The sequence below is a fragment of the Zootoca vivipara genome, chromosome 15, assembly GCF_963506605.1.
Source record: "Zootoca vivipara chromosome 15, rZooViv1.1, whole genome shotgun sequence".
NCBI classification, from domain to species: domain Eukaryota; kingdom Metazoa; phylum Chordata; class Lepidosauria; order Squamata; family Lacertidae; genus Zootoca; species Zootoca vivipara.
In genome coordinates, this window is record NC_083290.1 from 17,126,646 (window position 1) to 17,138,881 (window position 12,236).

At 49.9% G+C, this 12,236-nt stretch overlaps 1 protein-coding gene across 6 annotated transcripts; it reads left to right on the forward strand.

Annotated features, from left to right (window-relative positions):
- Positions 1–154: 154 nt before the first annotated feature.
- Positions 155–10,405, forward strand: TMEM248 (transmembrane protein 248). 6 transcript variants are annotated; one of them, XM_035139922.2, is made up of 8 exons: positions 155–327; positions 3,049–3,157; positions 3,918–4,090; positions 4,749–5,034; positions 5,909–6,059; positions 6,676–6,859; positions 7,076–7,219; positions 8,196–10,405. In XM_035139922.2, exons 3-8 carry the CDS (start codon positions 3,932–3,934, stop codon positions 8,214–8,216), a joined length of 945 nt encoding a protein of 314 aa, XP_034995813.1. In that variant the 5' UTR covers positions 155–327; positions 3,049–3,157; positions 3,918–3,931; the 3' UTR covers positions 8,217–10,405. The 6 variants fall into 6 exon arrangements, with proteins under 6 accessions (XP_034995813.1, XP_034995814.1, XP_034995810.1 ...); XM_035139919.2 differs by having other exon boundaries at positions 158–327; positions 3,914–4,090; XM_035139920.2 differs by lacking the exon at positions 155–327 and adding an exon at positions 356–1,462 and having other exon boundaries at positions 3,914–4,090.
- Positions 10,406–12,236: the final 1,831 nt, after the last annotated feature.

Genomic DNA, 12,236 nt, shown 5'->3' on the forward strand with positions numbered 1-12,236 from the left:
CAGAGCCCCAGCCGGCTCCTTTCCCTCCTGCGAGGCTCAGCAGAGGCTTCTTTGCTTCCCTCTCGCCCTCCTCGCATTAGCAGGCGCTTCGGAACCCCGTTTGGACTCGGGAGGGGCGGGGCTTGGCCGACGCTTCGCTGACGTCACCAAGATCTTCCCGTTCGCGGGCGGCGGAGGAAGTTTGTCCCCGCTGCGCTGCCGTCGCGCTGCTTCTCCTCCCGGGCGGGGCAGCCGAGGAGGGTCTTCGCGCGGCGGCCGCGGCCGGGAAGCAGCCGGAGGGAGGAGGAAGAGAAAGATGTTGCAGCCTCGGCGCTGAGCCTGCCGCCGGTAAGCTCTGGGCGGGCCCCTGCGCATGTGTAGAGTGCCCCCCACCGCGGCTAGTACGTGTCCTTGGGCGGGGTGGGGGGAAAGCCCACTCCCGCGTCCCGAGGCCTGGGCACCGAGGAAGGGTGAGTCTGCCACTGCCCTCCGCCTACCAATGCTCCTCAGGCGGGCGAGGAACCGGGGGGGGGTCTTAAAAGGAGGGAATGAGGGAGGGTCCTCCCCCCCCAGCCAGCACGCCTACGGGGGGGGGCGCCCATGATCTCCCCTCCATGCTCCGGCTGTGCCTCTTCCCCCTCCTCGGATCTGGACCTCCCCCCCCCCCATCCCTCCCTGCTTGACGGTAGCGTCTGGTCAGGAGGAGGGAAACTTCCGGCAACAGGAGGGGAGGAGCAACCCTTTGGGTCTGGCCGCCGCCGCCCTGGAACCTCTATGGCTTTGCTCCTTGTGCCTTCGCGCAGAAGGGGAGGGGCTAGGCCAGGGCTGCTCCTTCCTAAAGGCTAGCATCTCCAACCCGGGTGGGGGGGGGGAGCACTTGTGGCCGGCGGGCGGCGCCCCTCCGGATACTGCTGGCCTCCAGCTTCCATCGTTATCCTTGCTCTTGGGGCTGGAAGGCAACCGCACCTGGGGGATCAGCAGTAGCAAAGAGGCTCCGTCCGTAGGTGGCTATTTCCTGTCCCAGGTGGACGGAACTTTGGGGGCCCTTCTGACTCCCTTCTTCTGCCGCCATGCTTGCTTTTTGCCCAAGGAAAGCAGGGTGGGTGAAGCAGTTCCAGGTATTGTGAGAGGACGCCCGCCGCCCTGCAACACTTTTTGCACTGCTTTCCTTGCTCCCCACAGTTGCTGTTGGGATTTGGGTCAGCAGCAGGAGCAGAGACTGCTCCTGTGCAATGCCTGTTGCCAATCTCAAAAGCGGGGTGTGGGAAGGAATTGGCAAGTGGCAGCTGAGTCCAGTGCCCTGCAGGGACTCCATGCACTCTGCCTGTGACTGACAGAATGTCTGGGAGCTCTGGAACAGCTGCAGAGCCTATCTGGCATTCACAGTGGATTACCTGGAGGAAGGCTGGTGGGCAAGGCTTCTGACCTAGACACAAGTGGCAAGCAATTGAAGGGAGAGAGCAGGAAGCCTAATAAGGGCAAGGTAAGTGCTCCCCTTGCACAGTCTTGGCAACCCGCTTGCCCTGACCTCAGCCTTCCTGCTTGGTTCACAAGCAAATGCTTGGTCAGCTGAGACTGTTGCCAGAGTCAGGTGCAGGAGGATAGAGCTCTGAGGAGACTGACAGAGGACTCTCCAAGTATTGAGATAATCAATACTGGCCTGCTCCTGTTTTGCCAGGGAAACAGCCTGTGGCAGCCACAGTTGAGCTCTGGTGTTCCCACCTGCCCAGGGATGTCCACCTTCCCCCATGATGGTTTTCGGCCGCTGTGCAAATACATCCCTTTCCCAGAAAGCCACCTGGCCTTTAGTAGATCTTCAGCTGTTGCTCTTAATGTCTTTGTCAGCTGCTACATTTAGGGATTTTTTATTGCATTTATATACCTGGGTTGTCAAATGCCTTGGAACTCGGACATTTTGACTCCCGGTTGGATTGTTCCGGTTTGCAAATGTTCTTTTGGAACCTGAACGTCCGACGGGGCTTCCGCGATTTGGTTTTTGAACATTTTGGAAGTTGGACCGATTTCCGGAACGGATTCCATTTGACTTCCAAGGTACAACTATTCCTCCTTTGTGAGCCACCTTCAACTTTTGCAGGAAAGTTGGATACATTTTTCTAAAACAAGTAAGTTCAGAATCCCCCACCGATGGAGGAAACGTCTGTCTGGGCATCACCTTAAACACCTGGATGTATTCCAAGTGGCAGCTGACCCCGTCAAGTTTGTTTCTGTGCTTCAGAGACAGCCGGGCTCTTGAACTGATCTTTCCTGTTCTACAAGGCTTGGATCTTCATCCTGCACTGTTTACCTTTGGGTAATGTTTGACAGTGTGGGGTGGTGGTGTTTTTCTCTCATTTTTCAACTAAAGGACACAAAGTGTTCCGTCCAAGATAAATTGGTACACCCAGGCAAGTGGCTCTGTCTTTTTAACCAGGGACTATCCAGTGTGTGTGTAAAGAGGAAATGCAGCAGAGGAAGAGAAGTGGGCTTCTCACCACAAACGCAAAAATGCATGTTGCTCATTTACATGCATGTATCATTGGTGAGGTTAAGTGTTGCTCTGATAGCACAAAGATTTTTCAAGGTGGGGTTTGCCCCATATCTTTGAATGGTCTACTGAACATAAACACCATTTCTCTCTCTGGTTGGGTTGTTGGTTCACTTGGGGGGGGGGCTTTCCCCCATTTTAATTTAAGCTTGAACTGCAAGTAGCTTGCTGGGGTAGGGGGCTGTTACCTTGGGACATATTGCTATTCATTAGCTATGGAAAACTTTCTTTAATTTTGATGAAGTATAGATAACTGCAGCTCCCACACCAGAGTCCCACCCCTGACGGCTTGAAGGGACAACTTCTTTCTGCTGTCTGTTTTTTTTTTTAAAAAAAACTTCCTGAAGGTCAGTCTTGATACAAGGGAAGGATTTGCTTATGAGGAAACAGTGTTCAAATCCAAGTTTTAGGAGGCCCGGCATTTGTGAAGCAAATAATGACAGTTAATAAGATGGCTTTCTTCTGGTTCTGCTTGTTTGGATTCCCACTCTTGCAAACAAGGGGCTCCTTGACATCTCTCCTAGGCCTTCTCATCTGTCACCATGAACTGCTAACCTGATAACAAGACCCTGGGAGCTGCTGAGTATCTCTCTCTGGCCACACTCAAGCACAAGAGAAGGGCATGAGGCAGAGGTGAGGGGGCTAAGCTCTCAGGACCACTTGGAGAACAAAAGCACCTGGCTCAGGCAATGCGGAAGCAGGGAGGCCCAAGGCCAGACTAGCCTAGGAAGTGCATGAGCCAGCCAGTGCTTGGGCCCAGGGGGTGGTGGGATCGAGGTGAAGACATGGTGGTATCTGGATGCCAGAAAATAATACAATCCAGTGTTTCTCAGCTGAGGTGGAAATAAAAAAAAAACCAGGTTGCCCATCCTGTGTTCTTGAAATGGGACTTTTGCTCTTGAAACTCGAGCCCCTCTCGTGATGACCTGGGGAACTAGCAAGCCATCCCTCGCCTTTCTTGAGGCAGGGTGTGTGTGTATGTAGGGGGTGTGATCAAAAAGAGCAGGCAGAAGCCTCTTGGAATTCTTCTCCCTAAGGACCTTCCAGAATAATTGCAGCCCCTTTCGGTTTTCTTCATGATGGGGAAGAATAACCTATCTCTCCACCTGCATAAATGAAATGGGGTGAATGTGAGGGGGGCAGGGGGTGCTCCTCCTTCTGTTTGTATCCCTTGCAGAGAAGGTACTGACAAAAAGCCTTTGCTCTGGCAGAGTCCTAACTGCTTCTCCATTTATCCTGAAGCCTTTGCAATTGTGTGCTTCGATATCATTGGATTAATCCGTGGGACGAGTTCTGGGCCATTCAGAGTAATTAGGCCTTTGGGGTTCCTGGAAGCCTGACAGTGAGTGTGGTGCCCTCTCTCCAGTTTGCGGTTTCCCTGTTTTCCAGGTAGGCCTGACCAGAATAATGTTCAACATAAACCCTCTGGAGAACCTCAAGGTCTACATCAGCAGCCGCCCGCCCCTGGTGGTGTTCATGATCAGTGTCAGTGCCATGGCCATCGCCTTCCTGACTCTGGGCTATTTCTTCAAAATCAAGGAGATCAAGTCGCCTGAAATGACAGAGGTAGATCACAAAGCGGTGTCTGTATTTGCACACCCCAAGGGATGTGCTCCAGAGGCTTGGCCTTTGGGGCCGGAGAGAAATACCACCATGTGGACAGGAATGAATTTACTGCATTATGGGATAGGAGCTTGGTTTCTGGGGGGATGGAGCCAAAAGATGACTTCTCTTTGCCCAAAGACTCTGGGCTGCCTGGGTCAGAGGAGTGAGTGGTCCAAAGGCTTAAGGCAGATTTCATTTTGATAAGACAATTCAGATGCTTCTGTTCTGCAGCCACCCTCCTGGGACCACAAATGGGCATTGACCATTCAGGTTTGAAATGATAAGAATGGGGAAGGCCCACAAACTTGACAGTTGTCGTTTCATTGCATGTCTGTCTGCAGTAGAATTGTGGGAGGGAGGTTAGGTCTCTTCTCTTTTCTTCTGGGACATTCTGCCTCATAAAAGATGATAGGATACTTGTGAAATTTGAGCCCCCTTCTGATTCCCTAACCAGCTGAATCAGAAATGCAGGATTTCACTGTGATTTGACTGATCACATTCAGAGGTTAGTTTTGGGTTGGGTTAGGCTCCCCGGAGCTGGTCTTGACACAGAGTGTTTGGCACTGACATGGTGATGGCTGAGAGCCAGAGGGGCACTTAAGACCCATTTGTCTTTAAGGACTGGAATACTTTCCTTCTGAGGTTCAACGACCTCGACTTCTGCATTTCGGAGAATGAAACGCTAAAGCACCTCATAAATGACACCACGACCCCGGAAAGTGCCATGACCAGCAGTCAGGCCCGTCCTTCCACGCCGTCACCACAGACGCTCGAGGATTCTGGTCCAATCAACACCTCGGTTGCCATCACCCTGACGCTGGACCCCCTCAAGCCCTTTGGGGGCTTCTCGCGGAATGTCACGCACTTGAGCTCCACCATTTTCGGACACCAAATTGGACTCTCAGGTACAACAGATAACAGGACTCGCAGCTGAATTCGTGCTGAGCTCGTGGGAGATTGCCAAAGTAGCAGAAACATAGTCCACACAGCTCTCTGCTAATACAGCACCATGTGTGTATTTGGCACTTTACAAGGGAGTGCCCAGGGTGGGGTGGGGCATGCATTCCAAAAACAGACACAGGGAAATGTCGGAGGATTAAGCTGGGAGGGAAGGGGGAAGTATTTGCAGTTATTTCAGTTACGTGTACTTTAGCTTAGTTACAGTAAGCTGTATCCAATGACCCATTATCCAATTGGGCCCATTAATTTCAGTGGGTCTACTCTGAGTATTGTTCTCTGAGATTGCCTGAGCAAAGCTTCTTCAGTTCTTTGCAGCTACAGCTTTCCCCTTGATTATTGCTTATTGAGCATAATAATAATAATAATAATAATAATAATAATAATAATAATTTCTTATTTATACCCCACCCATCTGGCCAGGTTCCCCCAGCCACTCTGGGCGGCTTCCAACAAAATATTAAAATACAGAAATCCATCAAACATTAAAAGCTTCCCTAAACAGGGCTGCCTTAAGATGCCTTCTAAAGGTCTGGTAATTGTTATTCTCTTTGACCTCTGGTGGGAGGGCATTCCACAGGGTGGGTGCCACCACCGACAAGGCCCTCTGCCTGGTTCCCTGTAACTTGGCTTCTCGTAGCGAGGGAACCGCCAGAAGGCCCTCGGCGCTGGACCTCAGTGTCCGGGTAGAATGATGGGGGTAGAGATGCTCCTTCAGGTATACTGGACCGAGGCCATAACCTGCTTCTACTATGAACATAATTCCCACACGTGCAGAATGTTTTTCTTTTCTCATCCCCACCCCCGCCAATCCCCCCAAAGGCAGAGAAGCACATGAGGAGATCAACATCACCTTCACGCTGCCGGCTGCCTGGAATTCGGATGACTGCGTCTTGCACGGCCACTGTGACCAGGCTGTCTTCACAACCTGCATGACTGTCACAGCTGCCGCTGGGGTCTTCCCTGTCACAGTGTAAGCATCTGCTGCTGAGGCGGCTTCCTTCCAGGGGAACAGCTCAACACCGGCTTAACGCCTTCAGGTTTGCCAGTTCAAGACAGTTCAAGAGGTGGATTTCCTCGAGGTTATTCATATGCTTCTTCATATTTTTAAAACTTTTAATTGACTTTTTGATATATATATTCCGAGAAGCGGCAAGCAGAGGTTGTAGTTTATCCACATACAGATTGGGCCCCCTTCCCAAAAATGAATGAGTGGGACTTGAGCTCAGAGGAGCAATCTTGTAAACAACCCATGGAATATTTTTCTCCTCAATTTGCCCATCATTGATTGAGTGCCCTTGGGCGTGCACAGCTGCATGGAAGAGCTGCCCCACACCCTTGCATGGTAAATGGGTTGCTGGTGCCGGAGGTTGGGTGTGAGGGGTGGGGTGGAGACAGAGCCAATTTACAAAGTGGGGCAGGAACTCAAAGAGAGGGGCTTGAGAACGGGCAACATGGGGAATCAATCAATCAAGGTATTAGAGGGGTGTGGAATGCTTGGCTACCTTAGTGTGGCAGATTTGTGTCTCAGGCCGGCTTTGTGCTGTGCTTTGACCAACGCAGCTCACCCTTGTCTCTTCACTCCTCAGCCAGCCGCCGCACTGTGTGCCAGAGACATACATCAACGCGACCTTCTGGTACAAGATCTTCACCACTGCGAGGGATTCAAACACCAAATATTCCCAAGACTACAACCCTTTCTGGTGTTACAAAGGAGCTGTTGGCAAAGTCTACCATGCGTTGAATCCCAAACTGACGGTTATTGTCCCGGATGTAAGTGATGTGGTTACAGTGAATGGGTCACCGTGCTCAAAATCTGCATCTGTACATGTGGCAGAGGAGCGGGGGGTGGGGGGAATCTGCTGTGTACAAAACACAGCCTCGGGGATGCTTCCCTCCCCGCCCCCATCCTTGGTGGAAGCTGCATGTAGAGTTCTTGCAGCCTCAGAAAAATCTCAGCCCCCCCCCTCTCTTCTTCCCTTTGTGCAGGACGACCGCTCGCTCATCAACCTGCATTTAATGCACACTAGCTACTTCCTCTTTGTGATGGTCATCACTATGTTCTGCTATGCAGTCATCAAAGGCAGGCCCAGCAAACTGCGGCAAAGCAACTCAGAGTTCTGTCCTGAAAAGGTAGGTGGGCAAGGAGCCATTGAGTGCCCACGTAATGGGATCTCGTTGCCTCAATTGACTGTGCGGCTTGTGCGCAGCCACCCCAGTCAGGCAGGCATGTGGGTGGGGGTGCAGCTGCTCTTCTGGTCAATGGCTCAGGCAGGGATGTAAGAAGCCTTTTTTTAGGGGGAGTCTCTGGACTCTCTGAGACTGTCTCCTTCGTGACATGGGCTGCGAGACAGAACCTTGCCTGAAACCCTGGAGACCTCATCTGCTTAAGAGAAAGCACTGAGATGGGTAGATTCCTGGCCTGCCAGGCTGCTCCCTCTGCCCCAGCCACTCCACGTTACTCATAACAGCCTGGTAAATGAGCCGCAATAATATTAGTGTACATAATGTTTTACCAGCCGCCACCTCCACCTCCTCCTTCATAGAAGGTTCTGGGGGAGGAGGATAGGCAGACTGCTCCATCCCTCCTTTGCCTGATTCAGAGTACAAAGCAGGCTGTGGGCTGGCAGAGTGGAGGCCAACAGCGCTCTCCTTATTCTACCCACTTGGTATTGATGTGTAACCTTCAGGAAGAGGATTTTTGCCTCCTGCAAATCCTGTGTGAAAGCCCAGCAGAGGAGGAGAGTGACTTGTCTCTCGACTATCAGCCCACTTGCTTTCTTTGCTGGCCTTTGCACCCTGCATGTCCAACACCGAAAAGCAGTAGGCTGTTTTGCCATGATTTCGCTAAGCCCCCCCCCCCACTCAGGGGAAGGAAGGAAAGAAAGGGGCTTCTTTTCTTCCACAGCCAGTACAGAAGCCAAGCAGGTTTGTAGAGGCAGGAGCAAAGTGCGACCAGCCCCTGCTGCACCATCCTGCTCAGTTTCCTGGGTGGAGCTCAGTGAAGAGCTCAATGCAAATTGGACTTGTGTGCAGTTTCTAATTCCCACCCAGGCCCCACGATGGGTAGCTCAACCCCCCCTTTCTTTGTTGACTTCTCCTCCACCAGGTTGCTTTCTCAGAAGCGTGACCCCCTGCCTCCTTTCTCCAAAAGTGACAGTGTCTGCTGCAACCATCGCCTGCCGAACCCAGAACTAGACCCTGGTTCGTTATGAATTAATTATCTTGTGACGTTGGGTTATTCCAACCAAAGACGTTTTAAGTGCCTGTAACGGTTATTTATAGGAGGCGGAGTCTACTTGGAATGAGTTAAGCCGATACAGCCCTGGGCTGTGGGGAGCCTCTTTGCCTGTTCGTGGCAGGCTGTTTTGTGAAGGAGCCAGAGACATTTCTGTGTGTGTCTGTCTTGCTGCACTGGGACAGCCCGGATGCCTTTTGCAAGTGTCTCAGAAAAAGCACCTTATTTTTCCCCATGGTCTGTCCAGTGTGTTTGAGGCAGGGCACACCTCTCTGCTACTGTACTGCAGCTCTAAAGCCACTGAGTCAATGTGTTTGTTCCTCTTTCTTCCCAATTCCTCCCTGCTTGCAGAAAGATACCAACATTTCTAGATTTCTTTAAAAACAAGACAAAAACCCCCACCTGGCATATTCGTATTTTAATACTGGCTGTAGTTAGGAAAGATGGCATACTTGTAATTTTAGTTTAAAGAAAGCAAGAGAAGCATCTTCCACTTTGCACTCTGGGTTTGTTTGTTTAAGTGTTGCTAATTTTTTAAGCTAACACAGACAGAATCTCCATTGGTGCCATCCTGGACCTCTAATCAGGCTGCAGCAGCAGCAGCAGTAGCAGTGCACCCACCCCCTGTAGTGACATGCTACAGAATTCCTGAGATTGCACCATTCCAGACAGTATGGTCAGGGTGTAAGAGTGTGTGAGAGAGATTAGTTTGCTGCACCTGTGTCACAACCTTCCAATCTGTAGAAAACTAGCATTTTGAGGAGAAGTTTCAAGGCTGCTTGCCTCTCTGACATGCTTGCTTTTTTATGTGCAGGTATTTTTTATCTTCTTAATGTGGGAAGGTATTTGAGCGCCTTGTCTGGAATGATGCAGTTTTATTATCTTCATGTGTAGGTCAGCTCTTCCTCTTCAGGCTGGGAACTTCTGCTGCGCTTTGGTGGTGGTGGTGGTGGTGGGGGTCCCTGATGGTGAAAGGAAGTGGCAGCCAGCATTGGGGCAAGCTGCCCCCTGGGGACCAGGCCTGGTGTTTGTCGTGCCTTTTGCCTGCGGAGAGAGGTGCGGAGGGCCAGTATGTGCTGCAAATGGATGCTGTCCAGGCAGGTACAACAACTCCGGACTCACTGTTGGAGTGGCTTCCTAGTTTGCACTTCCAGTTTCACTCTCTAAGAATGTAGAGAGTTCTAGGACATCGCCACTGCCACTGCTCTGAAGAAATTGCTGGTTGCCTTAACGCCCCCCCCCCAGCCTCCCTCTCCGGTGGCAGCCGTGGCATCTTTCCCTATCAAAGCAACCCTGTTTCTTCTCCCACAATAGTTTTGAGAATGGCTTTTTAGCATTTGCACAGGACGACACGATGTGTGGGTTTGCTTTCATTGGGAAGAGTTCATTTGTCTGTTCATTTGCTTGCTTGGTGTCTTGTCGCGTCTCCAAGATATGGGGATGATCTCCAGAGACCTTCAGGGTCTAGGATTGGGCAAGGAGTCTGGTAGTGGATTTAAAAAATAAATAAAAAATGCATCCTCTTCAAATTAAAATCCCAACCAACCAGAAGTTTTAAATGGAAAATAGATTGTGGGCTTCAGAAGAAGAATGTTGTTTCTCTTAACTTTTGCTTTTATGGTCCGTTCTAGACCATTGTAGTTAGTGGTTCAGAACTGATCTGCAAGGAGGAGGAGGAGGAGGAAGGGCTAGCGGTGGGCATGTAGAAGTCAGACACTTCCAGGAAGGAGGGTACAAGTGGAATGTGACAGTGGCTGTTCGGATCATATTGATCTTGCCTCTTTTCTTTTTCATTTTCACTATTACTTGAATCAGTTTTGATTCTGTTTGTTTCCTCGTTAGAAACCTGCCATTCCAATTTGCTTCTCTGGCATGATATGAAGGTTTGTAATTTCCTTATTCTCCCCCCACCCACCCACAGCTTCCTCTGCAGGAGATGTAGTAGGGGTAGGTGGCATTTGACTTACCTTTGGGCTTGGTGGTCAGTAACTGATTTGTTAATGACATTTCTCTCCTAGGTTAATTTTTTGTGTTTGTAAGATGTGGATATTGCTTTGCAAAATAAAAATTTATTACTATCATTCAGTTCCCTTGAGAGTGTTTTGTTTCTGGAAGCACCTTACACCCAGTGTGAGACTTTCCTCCATGAATTTGTCTCGTCCTCTTTTAAAGCCATCACAAACTATCTACAGTTAGGGTTGAGCAGTGAAGGTGGCCAAGTTTGCTGATGATACCAAATTGTTCAGGGTCGTTAAACAAAAAGGGCCTCTCTAAACTGAGGGAATAGGCGGTCAAATGGCAAATGCAATTCAGTATAAACAAGTTAAAGTGATGCATGTTTGGGCACAAAATCTCATTTCACATATATTCTCATGGGGTCTGAACTGGCCAAGGAGACGACTTTGGGTTTGTAGCAGCTAGCTCAATGAAGATGTCAACCCCATATGGAGCAACTGTTGTTGTTTTTTTAAAAAGAGGCAGATTTGTTATTAGGCATCATTAGGAATGGAAAGGGAAGTAAAACTGTTAACATCTAAATGCCATTACAGTCGTACCTTGGCTCCTGAACAAATGGGCTCCTGAACAATTGAAACCTGGAAATGAGTGTTCCTGCAGCCAATCGGAAGCCGCGCTTTGGTTTTTGAATGGTTCCAGGATTTGAATGGACTCCCGGAACGCATTCTGTTCAAAAACCAAGATACCACTGTATTCAAATCTATGGTGTGATGGCGTTTGCAATGCTGAATACAGTTATGGTCGCCTCACCTCACCTCAAAAAGGATATTGTAGAGAGTTGGAAAAGGGCAGCTAGAATGATCCAACTCTCCTATGTGGAACTTCTGCCTTCTATGGGGCCAGGATCTGGAGCTGTCCTGTGTACCAGAATCTGAGCTTCAAATGGATGATAAGAAAAAAAAATCACCAATGAGATCCAAACCATATGGGCTTTTCAGTTCCCAGCAGCCAAGAGGTGACAGACCAGTGGGTGGTTCCCAGAGAACCAGGCCGGTGATTCTGGAAGAGTTCCTGGTTGAGTCACAAAGCCACCTTGAGGGCTTCCACTGCCTGGCATTTTGGTCCTGAGGTAGCACCATCTCACCCTGTTTTTACCACCCGAAGTTGCCAATCCAGATGCTGGGAACTGTGGTGAGGTAGCCAGATGATGATCATCCACCTCTGGATTCATCAGCTGGGGCAATGCGGAGAGAGCCCAAACTGGCTTCTGTGAAATTGACCTTGGACCTCACAATTTATGTGTCAGAAACCATCACTAGATGGCGACATTTGAGGTAACTCAAATGGGTGAGTTTGGTCCAAGAGCAAGCAATTCATGCCTATGTTTCCTGTGACAACACTTTGGCTTGCCAGTTGATGCAGTTGCAGTTCTTGCTGGGTACACTACATATCAGGCACCTGAAAATAAATGCCACCCCCCCCCAAAAGACTTAATACCCAAGGGACAGAAAGTGGAGAGGGGCTTCCTACAACCCATCTAGTATTTTTAAAGTTGATATTCAGAGGCCAAAATCTATAATACAGTAAATAGCTGCCCATCAGAACCTCAAGGAATTGCCTGTTTTTATGCTCACTAAATAGAGCACTAAGGTGGCTTTGCAAACATCTTTCCTGGCAAATAAAAAATAAAAATAGCGGGAACCTACTTACTTAAAGTCTTGAGCCAGACTTTCTGAAGCCCAAATGTATTCAAGGAGGAACCTTTACTATTGTGGGAGAGTTTTAGTCTGTTTCTGAAGAAGGGCTGCATCTTCCAGCCCCCCACAGGCGGCTGCTGCTCCAGGCTCAACCCCCTGCTTCTTAATGCCACGCTTGCCTCTTTCTTTCCACAGTTACGTTGGAGGAGATGCAGAGCTGAGTCACAGCTGGGTATATTCTGTGGCAAAAGAGCAGCGT

Bases quoted from the DNA above. Each gene is read 5' to 3' on its own strand.
- TMEM248 (XM_035139922.2), top strand. From the start codon at position 3,932: ATGTTCAACATAAACCCTCTGGAGAACCTCAAGGTCTACATCAGCAGC. The intron at 4,091-4,748 runs GTAGATCACAAA...TTTGTCTTTAAG, and splicing joins AGTCGCCTGAAATGACAGAG to GACTGGAATACTTTCCTTCT. The intron at 6,860-7,075 runs GTAAGTGATGTG...CCCTTTGTGCAG, and splicing joins TGACGGTTATTGTCCCGGAT to GACGACCGCTCGCTCATCAA.